At 40.2% G+C, this 23,838-nt stretch overlaps 1 protein-coding gene across 3 annotated transcripts in view; it reads right to left on the bottom strand.

Annotated features, from left to right (window-relative positions):
• The window catches only part of phf14 (PHD finger protein 14), a 139,459-nt gene that overhangs the window by 94,777 nt on the left and 20,844 nt on the right, over positions 1–23,838 (bottom strand). For all 3 annotated transcript variants that reach the window (XM_023424915.2, XM_087178945.1, XM_023424918.2), the window contains exons 5-10: positions 14,015–14,174; positions 13,086–13,197; positions 10,953–11,090; positions 10,034–10,180; positions 2,646–2,916; positions 1,230–1,336 (exon numbers count right to left, since the gene is read on the bottom strand). In XM_023424915.2, coding sequence (XP_023280683.1) covers positions 1,230–1,336; positions 2,646–2,916; positions 10,034–10,180; positions 10,953–11,090; positions 13,086–13,197; positions 14,015–14,174 — 935 coding nt within the window. The remainder of the gene's footprint in view (positions 1–1,229; positions 1,337–2,645; positions 2,917–10,033; positions 10,181–10,952; positions 11,091–13,085; positions 13,198–14,014; positions 14,175–23,838) is intronic.

Raw genomic sequence — 23,838 nt, 5'->3', positions numbered from 1 at the left:
ACACAAAACTGTACATAATTGCCACAAGACTCCCCGGAACACCTCTATGTGGTTTTGGTGTTTCTTGAGCCAAAAATGTGGAAATAGGAGTGAGTTACAAAAAAGGGTCAGTTCTGGTTTTCTCCTGAAATCAGCTCCTGAATTTGTATTGCAGTCTATGGGAGAGTTGAAGGGTACTCCCATCAGATTGAGGCTGACAGTTTAAATTCTGTTAGTCTCTGTGCTAAGGTAGTCACCTTATATGAAAGAAAACAAATGTGTCTACTAATGAGCAAGGAATGTTAAATCAAGATGGAAAGGGCTTAAAGGACGAGTTACACACATTTTTTTCAGACAAGTTTTAGAGCTTCTACCACTCCATCAATGATATCATCCACTCTAGCCCTGAACATTCTGTGCAATACACACCCATTGTAAACTCAAAAATGATCTGAAAAAGCATGAAACTAAAACTGTGATAATTCAAAAACTGTACAAGACATCAAAACGTTAACTAAAAGGTTAATATCTCAATGTCTTGTGAACATTTAAAGTTTCAATGAAGTCTGTGGCTGAAAGTATGCTGAAGTAGTTGAAGCTCAAAGAGGCTGAAGCTTTCAAGGATTTGAACAGTCTCTAAATTAATTTGAAAGGCAAAATAATTTCAGGAAAACATTAATATTTTGAAAATGATTAATAGTAGAATAAAGTTGTATACATCTGGTAATCTACAGAACAAGCTGAATTCTTTGATAGTTGAATGGTTTCTGTATGCGAAAATATGAAGGAGTACTTGGAAACCGCAGAAAGGTGGAATAAGTAGCATTCACACTAAATATAAAGATTTGAAGAACAATAGTGTGAATGCCTCAGCATTCTAATAACTAATAATAATATAACTAATAATGAAATAATATGATAAAATATAACTAATAATAATATATGCCTTCAATGCTATTGCATCGCAGTACAACACTTTTGTTTTTGAAAGGCACTGGTGGCTGTAGCCTACTTTCTCACAGCTACACCAGGTGATGATTATTTGTTCATATGTTTAATTATGTGTGGTTGAATGACTTCCTATTCATAATCTTATTTATCATAATATTAATACTGTAAAAGTAACACTGTTCATTTAAACTTTCAAATAGAACCTATCTAATATATCTTAAAGAACATTGCACATTTCACAAACCAGCCCATCCCCAGAGAAAACCCAGATTCCTGCAGGTTTGGATTGTGCTACTCACCTTGTTGTACTCCACATGCAGTTTTTCTTGCTCATTCTCCAGCTTGTCTTTTAAGCTCTTCTGTTCAGAGATGTTGTCCTGGATCTGGATCATTCGCATGTTCCGCTCTGAATATCAATGGGACAAAAATCAATGGCACGATCACAATCTCTATACAGGAAAAAGCCCATGAGAGAGTGTACTGATGACAGATAGGCCCTCTGCTGCAGGCTAACGTTGTATGCTCTCAAGGTTACTGCCATGGCCTCTTCTCCACATCTGGCACCATCATCATTTTTTGGGGAGAACAATTCACACACATTCACAATAACTTAGCCACCCTGTACAACAGTTAATGCCACACAGTATATCTTCAATAAAATTGCATGATACCAGGCATAATTTCTGTGCTTTGGATCTAATAAATAGAGAAAAAAGTTTCTAACTGTATATTATAGAAACATTTTTTATTGATGCTTTGAATGCATCAGTAAAAATAAGTGCATGGCGCCGTATGAGTGGCTCTCAGCAAACATACATATATGCATCACATTTTCAGCTCAGACCTGTTTCTCAGAAGGAGAATAGAGGAAGATGGAAAGGGGGAAAAACATACATCTCATTAAATAATTTCCTATGAAATTAACAGATGTTATTTCAGGCAGGGTGGGGTGCCTCGACAACATTGCAAGAAACCAGTGTGTTTTTCATTCACCTCCTATACCCACTAGAAGCATGAATTCATAGTGTCAGAAAAGTAGAATACTATAACTAACACATAACCACTCCTGTATCATGCACATAACAGAGTGACCATCAGAAGAGAGACTCTGAAGAGTTATTTGGTAGCTAATGGATTATTCACGTGAGGATAAAGTATAACTTGTGCTTTAACAATGGAAGAGGAATTGTATAGTGGCTAACATGCTGTGATTTGACTTGTTTTCGGTCTGTTGAAAGGAGTATTCCACTGATTAGTATTGCACTCATGTAAAACTGTTGGACTCATGATGGACAGGTGTGTTCATACACCTGTAGTTTAGTTAATTTGATTGGGCCAAGGGAAAAATCTTTCTGAATGCATTATAAATGCTGCATTAAATTACTTAAATAATGCTTGGATTTTTAAAAAAGTTGTAATAACTGTTTTGTAACAAATTTTACTCTGAATGCCAATTTCAATGCCAATATTTTTCTCTACAAATGCTCTGTAGGTTTCTGCTCTTAATGCTTTCTTGTTTATTTATAGACATCTAAAGCATCAATTATGATTCTCACTCACTGCAAGCAAAGGTTTCAAAAGAGGAAAAGTGTTTTTTCTTTTTTCAGAGGCAGCTCTACCCACGTTACACAGGAATAAGAGGTAAAACAAGATTGGCAAGAAAATGAGAGGAAAATAAACTGCAGTCACTGGAGCTGTGGGAATAGTTTCCTCACCCAGGTAGTAATTGACAAAGTCTGCTGTGAGGGCCGGCTGCTTGTGCTTCCTGCGTCCGTCCAAGCTGGCGTTGGCGTCGGACGTGTCCACGGGGAAAATGTCGGTGCTGATGCCCATCAGCTCCGCCTTCCTCATCAGCTTCCTAATGGCTGAGGCACTGGAAGTCAGTGGTCGTGGCAGCTTTTCCCGGGGCACCCAAGCCTGAGGCCGGGTGTTCCTGGACAACTCTGCTTTTGCCCTGTACTGCTGCAGGCGGGTCGTGATACGGGCCTGCAGGAGGGACACAGACACACAACTGTTCATAGACATACTCCCACATTTTAAACCATCAGTGTTGCCACAGTGTTGCCACAAATCTGGAAATACATTACTGTCTAAAATTGTGTTTTAAAAGTATGCGTCCTGACCAAAAGTGGTTGTGATACATTTTTACTTTTTGGGGGGAGAGTTCAAAATGTTCAACATGCTCTCAGTCATAACTACGCATATTGCTGAATACAGTATTTTTTGTTGCTGGAACAGTTTCCACACCTGTCAGTCTCAATTGTGACATTTCCTCAAGATTATTCTCGCCCGTGGTGAGTGACGTAAGTGTACTGTCACTCACATTTTATGGACTCATAGTCACATTCAGGCTGTCCACAGACAAGTGTCATCTTGAAGGCTGAAGTCATGTCAACACATAAAGAAAGACAAATACCTCTCATATGGTTTTGGTAGAAACAATGAAAACTACTGCAGAATTTTGAGAGTCGTATGTAATTAAGCCTAGAGTGCGGACCACATTGTGTCACTCATGACAATATGTAGTGACTGAGGTTTGAACATGCCCACATACTTGTTAATGTGTGCAAGTGAACAGCGTGACTGGTGGTAATCTGCTTGTGCGTATGTGTCCCTTAGCAGTCTATGTGTGTATGTGCGCATCCACTCCAATCACAAAAAGCATTCTGTCATTACCATGAAAACAAGTTGTCACCATTAGTCTGGTGTGTAATGCCAGCAGCAATATGCTTTTCTCCAAGCTCTCAAAGCAAAAAACAGAAAATGAGAACAGGGAAATCCAAACATGCAGAGAGAAGCAGGAAACCACTTCCAAGACTAGCACTAACCTACAGTGTGTGCTCACACTAGGGGTCATACAGAAGTCACGGTTAGGTACGTGCTTCGGTTTTGGGGTCACGGTTCAGTATGAATTCGGTGCAACGGGAAAAAAACAACAACTCCCAAATGCATAATTCTAGGTTTCTTCTCATTTAATTTGAACAGACAGTATGGTAGTAAGTTAGGGTTTGTTCCACCTAGTGTCGTTTAGAACTACCTGAGATTGTTGGCACAGCCTATAGTATATTAAACAGTGATCAAAACATACATTCTCACATAAGTCATATTTTTATGTAGTGCTGATAAAAAACAAAAGGCAACAGGTCACAATCAGCTACAAAACTGAAAAGCATCTGTTGTTATAAAAGTAAAAAATGTATATGTAGAGTAATAAAAAATACAACTTGTGCAAGTTGTATTTTAAATATACAGTCCCTGACAAAAGTCTTGTCGCTTGGGTACAAGTTGACCTTAAGTGCCCCTCAAATATATTTGTAATCAATTTTTTTTTTTTTACAAGAATTTCAATCCCAACAGCTTTTGAAATAATGTTTTGGTGCCAAATGAAACTGCCCAAAAGCAACGTTCACAGCTTGGTAAAGCCCACTGAGTCAGTTTTTGACAGACAAAAGTCTTGTCGCTTTGTCATATGATGCACCCAATCCTATATTACAGCCTCACCTGTGATCAATAATTGATCAATCAATTAGTGGGTTTGGATAAAAAGAACCCCAGCTCACCAGACCTTCACATCAACTGCAACTTGACCTCTGACAACATGCCTAAGATTCACCCTGAGACCAAAGCGTTGATTATCAAGAGGCTGAAGACCAGATCCACTGCTGAGGTGGCTGACACCTTCAATGTGTCTCAGCGTCAAGTACAAAGAATAAGAAAAAGATTTGAAGAGACTGGAGATGTTTTTGACAAGCCCAGGTCCGGCAGACCCCGCAAGACAACTGCTCGGGAGGACCGTTTGTTGGGTTGAAAATCCAAGGCCAGCCCCTTTTCCACTGCAGCAGAGCTCCACCAGGCCTGGTCACCTCAAGTCCCCGTGTCAACCACGACTGTTTGTAGAATTCTGTCTGGAAATGGCCTCCATGGTCGAATCAATGCCCAGAAACCAGCACTAAACAAAAGGCAATTAAAAAAACGTGTGGCATTTGCCAAGGCCCACAGCCTGCTAAAAGGATGGACGCTGGAAAAGTGGCAGAAGGTGGATTTCTCAGATGAATCTTCGGTTGAATTACATCACAGCGACCGCAAATGTTGCAGGAGACCTACTGGAGCCCGCATGGATCCGAGATTCACCCAGAAAACAGTTAAGTTTGGTGGCAGAAAAATCATGGTCTGGGGTTACATCCAGTATGGAGGTGTGCGAGAGATTTGCAGGGTGGAAGGCAATATCAATAGCCTAAAATATCAAGAAGAATTAGCTACCGCTTACATTCCCAACCGTAAAAGGGTTCAAATTTTGCAGCAGGATGGTGCTCCATCGTGTACTTCCATCTCTACATCAAAGTTCCTCAAGGCGAAGAAGATAAAGGTGCTCCAGGACTGGCCAGCCCAGTCACATGAACATCATTGAGCATGTCTGGGGCAGAATGAAAGAGGAAGCATGGAAGACGAAACTAAAGAATCTTGATGAACTCTGGGAGGCATGTAAGACTGCTTTCTTTGCTATTCTTGATGACTTCATCAATAACTTGTATGAATCATTTTCGAACCGCATGGATGCAGTCCTTCAAGCTCATGGAAGTCATACAAGATATTAAATATGGATCTCACAGCACCACTACTTAATTCACTGATGTTAGGCAACATATTTTTGTATTTGAAGTAAATTATTTGTTCAATTTTCACATTACTCTCTGTAGGCAAACTCTCTCTGTCTTGCCAAAATCTGACCTTTCTGTGTTCATTAAATGATCAATCTTTCTTCAGTGAAGCAAATTTATTTTAGTATATAGTTTAGTATTTTAACATAATTTGGGAGGGTTTTAGCTTTCATATGAGCCATTTCTAAAACCAATGGATTAATTAAAAGTGAGGTTATAAGCTGTTGTTTCTACAAAATGGATAAGTGACAAGACTTTTGTCAGGGACTGTATACACACACACTTCTTTTTCACTACTAATTACTTTTTACACACTTTATTGTGTTGTAGATTTAATTTAAATGAATTCTTATTTATTTTTAATTTCTATTTTAATCAGAAGAGAGGCTCAGAGCCCCTCCTCTGATTGGCTGACTTATTTCTGGGTGATGCACAGCCAAGCCAGCCACAGGTAACAGATTATAACCTGCTCCTGTCACTTGGTAAAACTAAAAGGTAAATGCAAATAGTTATTGTTCAGTCAGTGCTGAAAACGGACAGTCAAAATCAGAGTAAAATGCTCTGTCTGGATTCGGTGTGGAGCTATACAACAGAGTCTTGGGCGTGGTTCCAGTGCAATCTGGCCATGTCAGGGTTACTGTGGCAGACCCTGCTACCATGCCTCAAGCTCACTCTCCTCAGCTGATAGACCCTCCAGGTGAACCAGTACAGTGCCAGCGTGCATCAAGACCAGCCAGGGTAGTGTGCATGGCTGCAAAATCGTAGAACATTGGAACATTAGAACATGTTAAGGGAAATGCATAGAATGAACATCTACCAGCAGCGGTGTGACAGTGGCATATCGGGGAGAAATTATAATGGAAATATGCTTTGTCTGGGCAGCAGCTACAGAGACAAAGCCGTCAAGCAGCTTATCCATTTTTTGGAGCTCTGTCTCCAGGCAGTGGATATCATCCCTCAACTGTAAATAAGCAAGTTCACAGTCCACACACACAACCATAATAACAGCTGCTTTTTCAGTCCAAGTGTAACTGTGGGTGTGCTGTGCTAAGGGCATAACTGAGGGCAATGACTGTAAAGTTGTGACATCAGAAAATTACAGAAGTCATGATAGCTAATTTAAGGCACAGTTTCTGCCAGTAGACTTTCTACTACCTGGCACTGGACCCCATTCCCACAAACCTCTTCAAAGCCATATCTCCCACCATTGAACCTGCACTAACATGTGATAAATATTTCACTGGCTTCGGGAACATTTCCAACTGCATTCAAACCGACTCATGTAACTCCTCTGATCAAAACGCCCTCACTTTACCCTGTTTATGTGGAGAACTGTCGGCCCATGTCACTATTTCCATTATTATCTAGGCGTATAGACGGATCAGCTTTTAAGCAGGTCTCAGAATTTCTATCATGGAACGACCTCCTTGATCCAGATCAGTTGGGCTTTAAGAGCGGCCACTCCAGTGAAACAGCCCTGTTGTCTGTGACATAAAATCTAACAGCAGCCAGAGCTGCAGCTCAGCCCGCAGTTCTTATCTTGCTGGACCTCTCAGCAGCCTTTAATACAGTGAACCATCTTGCCGTCTGTACTCTCTTGAATCCTATCTCACAGGGCAGTCCTTCAGTGTGTCATGGCAAGGACAAATGTCCCTATCCCATCCCCTCCTCATTGGAGTGCCACAAAAATCGGTTCTGGGACCCCTCCTCTTTGCAATATACACGTCCTCCTTGAGTCAAATCATCCACTCACATGGCTTCTCATATCATTGCTATGAAGACGACACCCAACTATACCTGCCCCCCCAGATGATCCAACTGTTGCTGCGTGGATCTCGACCTGTCTCTCTGATACACCACCTTCAACTAAACCTCTCTAAGACTGAACTCTACTCATCCCAGCCAATCAGTCTTTTCATCACAATATAAAAATCGCCTCTTAATCTCTTATCCCAACCAAGGTCATGGAAAGCAGGGGTGTCATGTGTGATGACCGGCTCTCCTTCTCATGTTGCATCCGTCATGCTACTTTGCTCTATACAAAATTAGTAAAATCAGGCCTTACTTGACTCAGTACTCCACTCAGCTCTTGGTCCAGACCATTGTTATCTCTCGCCTCGACAACTTTAATGCCCTTCTGACAGCCTTGACTTGACACTCTGACAGTGAAACCCTTACAGATGGTCCAAAATACGGCAACTCATCTGGTCTTGGATCAGCTACTCATTGACTATGCACATTTGGAGCGCTTCTTCACCTGATCGCCTTCACTTCTTCAATAGATGTAGTACTTGCACCAAGATCTCTGCAATCTACTACACTGAAGCTTTATTGATGAGCACAATTCTTCCCAATGATATTCCCTCATTTGGTGATGTGGTGGTGGTGGTGGTGGAGAGCGCTGTCTAACATGTCAGTCCAAACTCTTCCATAGGTGAACAGTTTGGTTGAGATTTGGTGACTGCAAAGGCCATAGCACATGATTCACATAATTTTCATATTGATCAAACCCTTCTGTGACCCCTCGTGCCCTGTGGATGGAAGGATTGTCATGCTGTTTCTCAGTTTTCAGGTTTTTCCTTTGTCACCATCTGTATATTATTTGTACACAGACCTGCTCTTTAATTTAAAAAAGATGCAGAAATCTCACTTTCTACAGCGGGACCATTCATTATTCTTGAGATGTATCTACAACTTGATTGGACTCAATTGTACTCTGGAGCAGGTTCTCTCCAAGGAGCTCTCTGTGTTTGGCTGCACTCATCCTTCCATCAATTCTGACCAGTTTCCTCATCCCTGCTGATGAGAAGCAACCCCATAGCATGTACCGCCACCACCATGCATCACCGTAGGAATTTTATTAGCCAGGTGATGAGCAGTGCCTTGTTCACTAGACACAGTGTTTGGAGTTCTGCTTGAAGAGTTCCTCTCACCAGACCGTCTGACTCAGTCTGTGCTTATGTGAATGTAAGGGAAGGTCCCCTGAAGTTTCAGAGCAAACAATCCAGCAGGACCAGCAGTTCCCTCAAAACACATTAGGAATGCTGATTAACAACACATCAGAAACCAAAACAAACTTCCAACTCCAAGTTACCTGTCTGGTAGTATGTCTGAGCATGTAATAATATGTCCCTGTTTTAGTCACCATTTTACGCTCTATACTTAAGTCAATAAGTGTATCCACAGCATAGCTTGTTTAAATCTCATTTGATTGATTTGACAAACAACATCAATCAAAAGATTGACAATGTAGGGCTACCTTTCCCCGGACAACAGGGGACCACATCTACCCCCAGAATCATGGTATACACCTTCTTGGTGGTCAGACAAAAACAAATTTCCAATAGTTGTCCAGCAGAAGAAGTGAAAAGGAACAAGAGGAAAACAACTAACAGGTGAAAAAAAACAAACAGTTGAGAACTAAGGAAGCTCTCCTCCTTCATACCCCATCTGTCCTGATTCTGGCCCACTTATTCATCATTACTCATCTTGCAGCCTCAGCAGTCCATCAGTACAACACAAATTTATCAGCACTTTCTTTATTTGGATCCAGCTCTAAGAGATAAGATATCAACTTCACCATGGTGCACGAAAGTATGCCACAAAAACGTCCAGTCAACTTGCTTAAACCCTGATGCTTCCACGATAACTTTCATCTGCAACTCACAGTTAAACTGTTGTGCCTTTGATTTGACTCACTACTTCTCAGTAACAGACATTTCACCTTAAGGTCTCACATATCATCTACAAGATAGATTATAACTCTGCTATTAATTTATTCACTCACCATAGCCCTGTATTTCTATTCCCCCTTTCCTTCTATGCCTTTGTATTGCGTTTTTAGTGTTTGCCACTGTAGTATTAGTAATAAATGTGTGTGCACCTAAAATTGAGCTTTCTTGTGCTTGTATCTCAGTAACCTAACCTGAAAAGATCTGTACCTTGCAAACAATAACTAAGATTATTAAAATTACCTTCCTCAAAAAAAAAAAAAAATCATGATTAAGATTAATAACAATCATAATTCCAGTTAATCTCTCGTTTGGCCAGCAAGAAGGATTATTCCCTCTGTTATTATATATTGTCTAATTATCGAATTATCTCAATTGACAAATAATTTCAGATGTAATTTATGCAATGTTTCACAATCCCCCCTCAGAATCAAAACCATATGAGCTCACAAAATTCCTACATGAAATAAACAGTGGGACACCCCAGTGGGTGTTTCATAAACAGTGGGACTTAAAGTGAAACTTAAAACATTGCAAATAATATACCCTAAACCTAATCGCAAACCCAAACCTAGGCCTCATCTCCACTACTGAAGAAGTACACAGTAGCAAACTGCCCAGATTTAGGGCGTATGGATTGAGGTGCAAACACACATGCACATTTGGAAAGTTGAGGTTTGGCCGCTGCAGCTGATGTAAATGAATGAACCTTACCTGAGCTTCAGGAGTAAGCTGTTTCTCTCGCTCCTGCAGGGAGACCTTACAGTAAGACTGTAAGGCCAGATAATTCTTTCTTTTCCACTTCCTGTCAAACCGGTCTGCATGCTGTTTGCAGTACGCAAAAAAAGGATCCGCTATATCCTAAAGAAACAAAAATGATATTCATGAGTGTAGCAGTTATATATATTTAGTCAAAACAGGGGCATTATCTTTTACAGCTTTTATTTTTTGCCTCCATTTATCACTCTGTCACAGGAAGAAATATGACGACAGCAGAAGCAGTTTTTCCAGCTGTTTGCTTCCTAGAATAATTGAAGCTTAGCTTGCTGCAGTCGAAGTTATCAACAGTTTGACTATGCTTGTTCTATTATGGTTTACTTGCGCTTGCATGTTCCTGGATGGTTAGCTTGCAGTTAACTCAAACTTAAACTTCAGTCCTCCTGATCAAGTTTTATCCATCCTCAAAAAGAAACCTCACATTTGTTCTGCTTCAACAGTCAGTACAAGTGCGGACACAGTGGTGACTGTTTGCATCATGCTGCCTTTAGCTAACAGGCTAGAAGCTAGACAGCAAGGGGCCAGGCCTGGTTTCAATGTGTAAATCTATCAATAATAACACTTGTGAGTGGGTGTGACAGAAGTTTTGCTAAAAAGCCCCACAAACAATTTTAAGTGGTACTTGAAGTACTTCAGCTTCAACATGTCATGTGACTAGTATATAGATGAGGTGTGGCACAAACAGAGGGCCGGTCTTTTGGGTTCTATGTCTGCATAATAAAATCTCAACTCTTTTAACAATGCGTCACTTCAGCTTGTCATTTAGACAGATGGCTAGCAGCATAGCACCTAATATTGAATTTTATTCACCCCTTTGAAAGTTAAGTGACAATATGCCATTGTTTGCTCCCCTTACCTCCTCCGCTGCAGCCTCAGACAGGAGTCCCTCCCTCTGTGCACAGGTAACATGGAAGTAGGACCGACACATTCCCGCATCGCAGCTGATGCACACACCAGTCCTGGCAAAACGGGTATCTTCACAGAAACTGCACTCCTACGTGAAACAGAATACAACACCGAGACTTCAAGCTGTAGCTGCAGTAAGGTTGCTTTCTTATACACGTATGTGCCATAGTTTCTCCCAGTGGTTAAGTCACATATCTACTCTAAAACAATGCATTTTCTCTTAAGAGCCACTGAAGACATGGTTTAAGTATGAAAACAGGGTGGATGAAATGTTGAAACGTTCTATCTCTGTCTTGGAGCTCGACTTCAAGGTTTTTTTACTGACATTCATGTCCAAACAAACTACAGCACAGTGGCATGGTGTTCAGCAGCTGAAAAGGCCAAAAAGTGTCAATGATAGGGCTCGTGCAGCATTTTAAACAGGCCTCTATTCAACTATGTCACTGTCATGTGCTGTCAATAATTTCACTTAAACTCACATTTGAACTGCTTTCACAACAAACACTGAATCAGTGTAAACAAATAAGCTTCCCAAGTTTCTTTCAGAAAATTTTGCATTTTCTAAATCTAATGGACAATAATTTAAGCAGGAATGATGTCAAAACATGAACAATATGGATTAATCAAACACTTTATTAGGAACACCTGTACACCTGCTTATTCATGCAGTTATCCAATCAGCCAATCATGTGGCAGCATAAACTCTCCTGGATTTTCACACTCAACAGTCTGTAGAGTTTTAACTCAGAATGGAGCAACAACAAAAGCATCCAGTGAGCGGCAGCTCTGTGTTGATGAGAGAGGTCAGAGGTCAGAGGAGAATGGACAGATTTGTTGGTGCTGACAGAAAGGCTACGGTCACTCTTTACAACTGTGCTGAGCAGAGAAGCTTCAGAGTGAACACCATGTCCAACCTTCAACAGCAGAAGACCATGTAAGGTTCCACTTCCTGTCCTGAGGCTCCAGTGGACACGGACTCACCAACACTGGACACTTGGACAGATGGTAGAGTCAGAGTTTGAATCCATGGACCAACCTGCCTGGTGTCAACAGTCCAGGCTGGTGGTTGTGGTGGTGTGATGGTGAGGGGAATGTTTTTCTTCTTAATATCAATCAATCATGGTCTGAATGTCTCAGTCTATCTGAGTATTGTTCATCCATGTTCATCCTTCATGACTACAGTTCACCATCTTCTAATGGCTCCTTCCAGCAGGATAATGCTCAATGTCACAAACTGGCTTCAGTTTGTGACATTGTGAGTTCACACAGTGAGTTCAGTGAACTTCAGTCCCCCCCCCCCCCCCCCCTTCTCCAGACCTGAATCCAGCAGTTTTATCACTGGCAGCAGCATGTCAGACTCAAACACAAAGAGACTGGATAAGCTGGTCAAAAAGACTGGGTCTGTGCTTGGCAAGAGTCTGGACTCACTCAGGACTGTTGTGGAGAGACGCATGCAATGTAAGATGGAGGCCATCTTGGACAATACAAACCACCGTCTCTACAACATTCTGGCAGGACAGAGAAGCAGCTACAGCTGCAGAAAACGTCTCACCTCACTGCGCTGCAGAACAGAGAGGTTCAGGAGATCCTCTGTTCCCGCTGCCATCAGGCTATACAACACCTCAGCCAAAGAAAGTGGACTAATCTAATTATTATTGTTTATTTATCAACTGTTATTATTATTATTATTATTATTATCAACAATGAGCATGAATTTCCCCTAGGGGATAAATAAAATATGTATCTATCTATCTAGAACACTTTTGGGATGTGGTGGAACAGGAGATTGGCAGCATGAATGTGCAGCTGAAAAATCTGAAGAAATGATGTGATGCATCATTTCAAAGGAAAGTTCTAGTTCTAGTGGAATCCATGCCACAAAGAAATTTTGAGAACAAAAGGAGCAACTACCCAGTGTTTGTGTGATGCTCCTAATAGAGTGTTCGGTGAGTGTATAAAGTCAGGATACAGTAATCAAAAAGCAAATCTAAAACTGGCTCCTGCAGGATGTTAAGCATGACAATAAAACCTTACTAAAGCTATGCATCACTAAACTGCATCAGTATGTAAAAAGAGTACTTGCCTTGGCCCCGTATTTTGAATAATTCATTTCTGTGAGCGTCACTGGTCGTAGTTTATCGATGTCTCCAAATGCTACTCCAGGAACATAAAGTGCACAAACCACATGCACCCATCTGAAAATGAAGATGGAGAAAATCTAATTGGCTGATAAACTGGTTTGTTGAAGAGGAACAGCACAAACTACAACACATTAGTATGAAAATCATGACCTGAAAATGTTTCAAGATGAAAAGTAGTTTTTAAAAGGTGACATTTAAAATGTATTGACTTCTGCATGCTGATTTCAAGAAACATCACTAAATTGATCAAAATCGATGGCTATTGTTACGTTTGCATTCAGTGTAGTGAATTACTCCAAACAAAAGAAACTAAATATCATGAAATTGGCTGCAGTGACTTGCTCAGACACTTCAAAAAGAAATGGATTCATAGATTTATGTAGCCCCAGACTCTTGACTACAGTTTGCTGTGACACAATTTCAAATGCGGACTTTAAGGAAGAGAATCCGAAGTCCAATATAAAGATATCCATCTCTGGCAAGCAACCGCTTCACAGTTTAATTTGCTGTGTTTTTCATGCTCTAGTGAAGTAGTAAATTCGGGTGCAGCCTGGCTGAGGAGCACTATCAGCGATAACGTGGCTGAAGTCTCCACGCTTCACATAACACACTCTTTTCTCTCACTCCTTTTCTTCCTCTATCTCTTCTCTTCCCTCCATCCCCCTCTCTCATTCCTCTGCTAGTTCTCTCTCTCTCTCCAACTTCCTTTTCTCCCCAGCACTGAATATATGCACAATTTAGATAGCCTTTGGCTGCCTGCAGAATTTCGACCAGCTGAGGTTATTAGGTGATATTTGTTTCTGAACATGTTCCACTTGCTGCCCTCGTAAATATCAACTGACCACTGGGTCAGAGTGCTACTGTATCCCACCTCCCAGCGTCGGTCTCTTTGAAGATGCCATCCTGGTTGGGGCAGAGCTCACAGCTGGGAGTCACTCCATTCTTACAGGCATCACAGAACCAAGGCTCTGTCGAATTCTCCGAGGCTGAGCTCATGATCGAGTCACTTTCACCGTCCACGCCATAACACCCTGGAAACACAGAAAGGCATCGCCAGTGTGGCAATGTCAGTTACATTGTTGATTAAAGATAACATCAGTCATCCTATTTTCCATGTCACTGCCTCTGATATAGAGCAGTAATGTGAACATCACGATTTGTCACTACCCTCCAAGAAGCAGATGAGCACCTTTGAACAATGAGCTGTTTTAGTGGCCAGAGAGGCTGATTTGAAAGAATACAACCATGCAGCCAGTGTAACAAATAAGGGGGTCTTGGATCCCTTAATTGACAGCTAAGATCCCCTGAAAACCTGAAAATCTCATTTTTTTCTTTTAAGGGTAGAGGAGTTTTAAATTGATTTAATGATTAATTATTTTGTACTGACTGTAAAGTTCATTTTCATGTAATTTTCAGGGCATCCAAGCCATAGTTCTGTTCCGATGAGGAGGAAGCCAAGGCAGATGTGGCTGAAGTAGTGCACCACGGTTTGAAATCAAAAACAAACCAATGAATGAAAGATGTGCAACGACCAATTTCATGTCAAGGGTGGAAAGACTAAATGCAAATAGAAATACTGACAAGCAAAGCTCCTGGCAGAGGAAAAAGGTCTGCAGATACACAGTAGCATCAATTGTAATATACATATATAAGTATTTCTATTTTTTTAAATAAAGAACATGTAACAAAGGTCAGCTTCTCAGATTTGATTGTATAAATACAGACTAACTGATATGTACTGATCTGTGCTGCCCTACTCAGCATCAAACATCAAACAGCTCACAACAGCTCAGACTTGGATTCTTTTGGGTTAAATCGGTATTTACACAAAACCACAGTTTATGTTTTGTATCATTTTTAGACCGTATCAGACTTTATAATGGGTGTGTGTTGCGCGGAATGCTAGAGTGGATGACATCATCGCTAGAAAGGGAGAAGTTCTAGAAACTCCTCTGAAAAAATTCTGTTAAACTCGTCCTCACGGCCACATATTTCAATATTCACACATCACTGCTTCCTCATTAGTGGACAAATTTGTCCAGTTTCATACAATGTGTCTACATCAGCACAGAGACTTACAGAATTTGAACATGAGCCTCAATGAGATGGGAGTACCCGCCACCTTTCCCATTGACTGCAATACAAATTCAGGAGCAGATTTTCTAAGAAATGCAGAAGTGACAGTATTTTGTTTCTCGCTCCTTTATCCACATTTTCTGGCTCTAGAAACAGTAAAGCCACATATGCAGTGCCCAAATGAAACCCAGCTCTGTGTCTTCCAGCTAGACACAGGTGTATGCTCAGGCTCCAAAGTGCCTAACTGCAATTAACTGGTTGATTTCATTGCTGTTGTCACCTGGAAACTGATATATCTGGTAACCTAAAGTTAATAGTTTTATAGTTTTAATATAAATGAATAATGTTTTACCCCTCCTTCCCCATTTTCAAATGCAACGCAGTAACACGTTTACTCAGAAACATTTTCACTGACTTACTTTGTTTTTACACAGTGATTTTCACTAATAGTAGTGACGCTGTTCATGTGCTGACGTCAGTGTGGTTTCCCATCTCCAGTCGGTTTCTGTTACTGGTAGAGTTTATTGCTGCTCTGTCTCAACAGTTAATGTTGCTGTTTTCTTCATCACAGTGTCTAACTACCTGCTGTACATTTAAACTTACACTAGTTCTGCTCCAGCACTCAGAGCTCTCCGCTCCTTTTAGCAACTTTCACTTACTCAGCAGTTGTTTACATACTGTTCAGAGCTGCTAGTTATTTTAGCTTAACAATTAGCACTAGCTTCTCTCTCTCCCTCTCTCTCGCTCGCTCGCTCTGTGTGATGGTGTTGTAACTTCAGTGTAGAGGATTGTGATATTTACTACATCTTCAGCGATGTCTGCTGTCTTTAGGCACAGCTCCACTCGCTAACCAGAGCTAACTGCAAACTCTAACTGCCATCTCTGAAAGTTTTTCTCAAAAAAGTTAGACAAGCTCTTTTAAACCCCATAATTTCCAACCTTCATTGACAATTTTATTTTAAAAATGTAAAGATTTTTTTTTGTCCTGTATCACCCAGTTTTGGTCTCATTCAAGTTTCTGAGGAAGTGATGGGAGTGCTCTCCACCACCCCCAATGGCTGCAATACAAATTCAGGAACAGGTGTTACTGGGCAGAAATGGGCGAAGCTGATTCTGATTGGCTAATTTAAACTCATTCATTCTTAGCCTTTCAACTCAGGTATGAGAGCAACTCTAAGATAAATCAACACAGTGTATTTGCATGTACTTGTATGTGCACTTTGATGTGTGGTTCTTTGTGTGTGGGTACATGTCTTTCTATAAGTGTAAGGACAATTTTGGTTAAAAACCATTATTGTGAGGTCATTTTGGCCAGTCCTGACACAACAAAGGGCTGTTCGAAGGTTAGAAGACACATGAACTCCATCAACATCATATGGATATTAACTGTATAAGTGTCTCAACTTGGTAACACAAGCTTTTTGGAGGCTCTGCGGTTAGATCTTAGAAGCTATCGTCTATATGGGGATATAGTGGTATAGCTTTACTGCAGATCAACTTCTGTTAGAGCATGTACATGTGTTTGTCTGTAGATGTGTATTACTGTCAAGAAGAAAATAAGTCTCTCCTTTATATTGTTTTCTCATTAATCTCCACCACTATCAGACACTTGTAGAAGAAAACACAAGCAGCCAATCACGTTTTATTGGTCCCCATGTTAGCTACAGCGTAGGATAGCCTATAGCATAGCTTTGGGGCTGACACACATAGGCATGGAGTAGCCTTATAATGCTACCATATAAATCAAGTTTTATACTTAAGAATAATTTGGAACATGTAAACTAAGTGTTATACTTAAATGTCTTTTTATTACTAGCATGAATCGTTTCAAGGTACAGTGATAAAACAAATTCATTAAAACTGATGTGAATGAGATGACTACATGAACTCGCTTCCCACTATTAGGTTACCGAAACCCGGTATTAAACAGGCCCCGGGGCTACATTTTTAGAGAACAGAGTATCGATAAGCTCCGGCATTATCGGTTCTGCTTTCGGTACTTGTTCTCTTGCGCATTCTATCTTACCAACTCTGTTTCTGATTAAGACATTCGTCTATGAATGATGCATTTTCACTGTTCCCAAACCAGAGGAGAGACACTCTCTCTCTCTCTCTCTCTCTCTCTCTCTCTCTCTCTCTCTCTCTCTCTCTCTCTCTCTCTCTCTGAGGGGCGGGGGCAGCTTTGTGTCATATGCTGAAGCACAGTGCAGCACAGAGACACAGACCCTGCACTTAGTCTCAATGGCAGAGAGAGCTAAACATTTTTAAGTGTGGTTCAGACTTTTGCTTGTAAGAACGGAAACACAAGCAATCTCTGGAAACATCCAGTTAAAGTCTGTTACATACAGACTGAAAAATGTACAGTTCACAGTTTTTGACTAGCTTGTAGTTCATCCGTCATTGTGTCATGTGTGTTCTGTATGCTGCAGCCTGGAGCCACACACAGTAAATTAAATTATGCAGACATGGGTTAATGATGAAAAACTAATAGCCATCTGATTGTTATTGGCACATTCTTTGTTCGTTTGTTAAGCAATGCTATGAGAAAGAAAGCAAAATTAATTCTGTTTTTCATTTGTTTTGTTTTTTTTTTTTACAAAATGACAAAAAAGTACTGATAACAGTACCGTTAAAGTACCAGATCGATAAGTGGTATCGATAAAAGTAGTAGTACTGTTAAATTCTTAACAATAACCGTCCCTACACACTATGCCATTCGTTTGTCTGCTATTGCCACTGTTCATTGTCACGATTCGTTACAAAAATAAATAAATAATGAGGGAGTAAAAACTGCCTCCACTGGACAACCCTTGATTTGTGGTCAACAGTGCAAAAGAAATGTTGTTCAGGTTAGGTGTTTTGACAGCTCTTCTAGCTACTGGAATTTAAGGACAATGCTGTGACAAATCAGTATATAGTTACATACTGGTATTGCTTTATGACATAGACTCAACTGACTCAAATCTCCACCTTAACAATCAGTGTTAATATTGTTTATTGTTCTCTATAATACATGTAACCATGTGGTTGACTGTTCTAACTCTCTCTCTATATTGGAAACACGTCAAATGGCTCCATGGTCCAAAGCTGTCAATCTTCTGTGACACTGCAGCACCAGAGAATGAACATTTAATAAAAAAATTTAGCCTGAGAGAAGCAAGAAGAAGCCAAGCGAAAGCATTTTAATGTTGTCCTCTTAATTTTCTGAGGTTGCCTTAACAATTACTAGGCTGATGTGGTTTCTATGGCAGCTATTACACCAGGCAAACGTGCTCTCCACTACCAATGAGGGCAGCAATCTGTACTCTGCCTCCGTTGGAGAGATAACACTCTAACTCCTAATTCAGCCTTTGGGCTTTTTGAGCAATGGGAAAGACTCACAATCAAAAGCCCAGTGTACTGCATGTCCGTCAATGTGTGCCACACTGGGGAGCTGGCTCAGCATCGAAAGCAAAACGTGGGGCAGACAGAGTTGTATATTTAGCTCTGCACTGTTTGGTGGGTACATGTCCTTTTCTGATTGAGAGACCATTTGCTGTGTGCCATGGTGAATCACTAATTTTGAACTCTTCAGTTTTCAGGTTCAGGTTTTACAGCATCTTCAGTATTTACAGGTTTCTGGTTTCTTCTTAAAATAAACTAAAATGAAGGATAAACCAGTTAAGCTACTGATAACTCCACTGGTGCAATTAATTCACAGCTGAATTATGTCCTAACCTTCAAAAGAGAAGATCTACGTAGAACCTAACTACCCAAGATGTGGAGATAACTGCTGCGTATCTCTACCCTGATTTTCCTCCACAGTATGTGGTAAGAGCAGGATGCTAGCTACAAAATACTTCCATTCAACCTGTATTTTCTTATAAACAGGTATTACTGGAACACCTCTGGCAACAGTTGGGTGCTTCATCTTCACTGATTGGGCTTTGAACTGTGGAACTGGGGGTTGTGAATGACCACCATGCTGGCTTAACCGATTTATGGCTGAACCGTGGCACAAATCTTGGATGTTCCTTTTGAAATAAGTTACAAAGCTCAGACCGTTAAGCCATGGGTTGCTGGCTAATATGAGCTAAGCTGACAAAAAGTGATGACTACAGGATAGCTTCATAATCCCTGAAGGAAAGATTATCCTTGTCAGAAATGACAAGCTTGGCAGAAAAAAAAAGAAGGGGCAAGGTAGAGTCGACTGAACCAAGAGAAGTACTTTTAACTGTATTGAAATTTCATAAAAAGAATAGTTTGATTGCCTTCAACAAACATATGCAGATGTATCCCAACATGAAAATATGAAACCATGTGTGCATGAAGACACAGAATAAAGGTAATGGAGGGGAATGTTTATCCATGGGATGAAAGAAAAAGGGATGAGCACCTCACAAGAGTGTTTCACAGTAATCATCTGTCTGTGCAAAGGTTTCTACATCTCCTAACAGGATCTGTTGAACTCAGAGTGGTCTTTGGGTTCTTGGTCATCTCTCATACCAAGACCCTTCTCCCTGACTGTTCAGTTTGGCCGGGTGGATCAAGGAAGAGTCCTGGTTGTTCCACACTTCATGTCAGAATAATGGAGACCACAGTTCTTCTTGAGAACCTTCAATGCAGCAGAAATGTTTTTGAGCCTCGACACAATCCTGTCTCTGGCTTTGCAGCCAGTTTCTTCCTCCTTATGGTTTCTGCTCTGATTTTTATATAGATAGTGTGTGTCTTTCCACATTATGTCCAATCACCTGAGCTTACCATAGGTGGACTCACATCAAGGTGTAGAAACATCTCAGAGATGATCAAGAGAAATGGAGGAACCTGAGCTAAACTAAATGACAAGGGTCACAGCAAAGTGTCTGAATACTTATGTCAATGTGATATTTTAGTTTTTCCTTTTTAATAAATTTCCTCAAATAGCTAAAATTCTGTTTTCGCTTTATTATTATATGGGATTCACTGTAGACTGATGATGGATTTTTTTTTTATTTTATAGTAAAGCTGCAACATAACAAAATGTCAAAGAATTCTGAATGCACTGTAGCTGTGCGTGTACCAAATAACTCAACCAGGCAACATATTTAAAAGAAAAATAACAATAAATGAGAGGAGAAACATAATGAATGCAGATACTTCCATACAGAGTTCAATGGTCAGTGAATGGTTTGATGAGGATGGAAACCAGATCTGAGCCCAACTGAACACTTATGTAAGACATATATCTCCAATATAACCTTCAGAACAATAAATGATGAAATAGCAAATTGAAGACTCTATGACAAGGACTGAAACTGTTCTGCAGGCTTGTGGAGAAACAAAACCTTAATATGCCATTTTACGTTGGATTTTCCATTTGTCACAATAATGATCAAGTTGTTTAAAGTCATTTTTAAGCAAGAATGCTAAAAAAAAAAAAAAAGTCACTTATCACAGTTTTTCAAATATAAACATTTACTGTTTTTTTGTCTTTTATGGAAGTAGCTGAATATCTTTGGATTCTCGACTGTTAGTCAGACAAACAATCTGAATACAACAGCTGTGTCCCAATGTTTCATGCTTTAGAAGCTGGATCTAAAGATCCGACTGGAATGTCCCATTTGGAAGGCTCCTTCAAATGTGGCCAAAAAATTGCGGCCCAACCTACCCCTAGATTGATTGCGTTCTGGTAATGGCAGCAAACAACACAGACAGGGAGCCTGAAGATTACACAACTTTTTGTGAAAAAAAGTTGTCTTGTTAAAGTTGCTAGGCAACAGGAGCCACGCTTTGCGACGCAACAGTAAAGGCAGGTACAGCTGGTTATGCAAAGCGAAACTTCTCCGTAGGCCTTTTACGTACCTGGTTTGGCCTTTACCACACCTTCAAAGACCGTGTCCTCCGAAGGATGCAGCCCCTAAATTGGGACATTTATACTTGAGCTCTGGGAAAAATGTATATCTTAGAGTGTTCTCTGGGCTTCTATAAAAATGCTGACTGAACCTTTGGCACATTTGACTTTGTACTGTTAAATGAGATTTTTCAGACTAAACAAATTAATCAGTGAAAAAATCAGCAATCTTATCAAAATCAAAACCTATATGGCTGAACCATGTCAAGTCAATTTGAGAAATCGAGGACATAGTTGAAAACTGTTGTGGAAGTCACTAAATATTGATAGATGACGTAATATGCTGATCAGCATATGGATGATATCTTCATGTGGTATTTGCATTATGCCTAGTGTCAGCTGGTTTCAGCTCTTTATTTATTTGCTTCTTTCCTACTCTCTGCTTCTCTCGATCTCCCTCTCTCTCGTTCGCTCGGTGTGGTGTTGTTGTAATTTCACTGTAGAGAATTGTGATATTTACTACATCTTCAGCCACATCCGCTGTCTTTAGGCAAAGCTCCACTCGCTAACCGGACTAAAATTTACTATAATTAATAATGATAATTATTAATGTTATTAGCTGTCATTTCTATCTTCATCAGTAGGAGCTCTACAGTTGCCATCACATTATTTTTTTTGTCCTGTATCACCCAGTTTTGGTCTCTTTCTGATTCTCATTCGTTTACAGTTTTTGAGGAAGTGATGGAAGTACCCGCCACCTCTCCCGTTGACTGCAATACAAATTCAGGAGCATGTGTTACTGGGCAGAAATGGGTATAGCTGATTCTGATTGGCTAATTAAACTCATGAATTCTTAGCCTTTTAACTCAGGTATGAGAGCAATTGAATTAACACAGAGTATTTGCGTGTGTTTGCGTGTACTTGTGTGTGCGTATTGATGTGTGGTTCTTTGCGTGTGTGTACATGTCTTTCTATAAGTGGCGCGACAATTTTGGTTAAAAACCATTATTGTGAGGTCATTTTGGCCAGTACTGACAACTTCAAAGGGCTGTTTGAAGGTTAAGCTTATGCAGTTACCAACACCACACACACACATACATTGAAAGACACACAAACTCCATCATCACCATATGGATATTAACTGTATAAGTGTCTCAACCTGGTAACACAAGCTTTTTGGAGGCTCTATTTTAGACAGCTCTACTGCCACACACAACAATGCACACGCATATTGACAGACACACACAAACAACATCTTACTTTTTTGATATTAACCCTCAAAATAAAAGTCTCAACATGGTAAGAGGGAATTATTGGCTCCGTTATACAAAACCTACAGCCAAACACAGAAGCACAGACACTTTCAAAATAAGAGTCTCAAAAAGGTAAGAGATAAGGTAGGTCATAAAAGTTATATCGTCTTTTATGAAGCTATCGTCTATATGAGGATATAGTGGTATAGCTTTATTGAACTTCTGTTAGAGCATGTACATGTGTTTGAAAATTACAAATTTGGGTTTGAAACCATCAGTGTGAGGTTATTTTGGCCAGTCCTGACAGCTTCAAACGGCTTTTTGAGGGACAACTGCATTGACTGAGGTCAGTGTCAGGATAAGTCTCTGACATGAATGAAACTGAAAGGTCCTTTGTACAGATTGAAACGTGAGGAGTGAAGTACATGCACCAAGCAGCAGGCAAATTCAAAATTTCTCCAGGAATTTTCTATTTAATTATTAACATTTATCTTTTTTACAGCAAACTATCATTGACAAGCAAACACTGCTGTCATGTAATGACGAAATAAGCAACCTGGATTTACAGCCTACTGAATAAAGGAAAAACAGCAGAGCTTAACACATGAATATCAGAAAAAAGGGCCGTTTGGCATTTACAGTCAAGTGAAAAAAGAAGCAAAATAGGAACTTGTGTTATGGTAAAAATGCCTGCCTGTATGACTGGCCAGAGGCTGATAATCAACAGGCAGGCAAGTAACAGGACTCCTCTATGTACCCTGTGTAGATGCTTGCTTTGTAGACACCTGCTCATCCCATCTTTTGATCTCTTGCTACCTTTCATGTCAGCCTCTCTTCTTGTCTGAGAAGGGATGATGGTGTCCGGACAGTAATGCAAACACAAGAACAAAAAAAAGCAGTGCAGTCGAGCATCAAGACGGAGTCCAGATACTGGCAGCTCATCTCTCATCTCTACCTCAAAGTCCTCCCTCGTTTAACCTTGTCTCAACCTTGAAAAAGGCTCTTTCTGATGGTAAAATGAGCTAGCATGTTACAAGGACACCTTTTCAGCAGAGGTGCATGATTATTTCCGATATTAGGACTATCCATCTCACAAGTCCTCAAATTAGCGAATCAAGATTTCAAGATATAGATTTAAAAATAAGACTTAAAAAATAAATGAGAAAATATGATTTTATAGAACATTTTTTCTGTTGATCTATATAATTTAGTCTATATGCTGTTGGAAAACCAACCAACCATGCAACACTAGAGCAGCTTCAGTGCTCCTGGGCTTTGTTTCTACAAGTGTCTGGACTCTACTGGAGGATGAACCATTCTTCATAAAGATATTCCCTTAGTGTTTAGATGATGGTGGTGGAGAGTGCTGTCCAACACGTCAATCAAATTCTTTCAATGGTGTTCAACTGGGTTTAGAATTGGTGACTGTGAAGGCCATAGAATATGATTCACATCGTTTTCATATTCATTAAATCCTCCAGTGCCACCTTGTGCCCTGTGGAGGAGGACATTGTCATCCTGTCTCTCTCATTTTTCAGGTTTCTTCAGGTTTTTCTT

Source organism: Seriola lalandi, unplaced genomic scaffold (genome assembly GCF_002814215.2).
Source record: "Seriola lalandi dorsalis isolate HSWRI2012SDOR001 ecotype SW California unplaced genomic scaffold, Sedor1 jcf7180002054760, whole genome shotgun sequence".
NCBI classification, from domain to species: Eukaryota; Metazoa; Chordata; class Actinopteri; order Carangiformes; family Carangidae; genus Seriola; species Seriola lalandi.
Note: the sequence above shows the minus strand (reverse complement) of the source record. Positions and strands in the feature narration are given on the sequence as shown.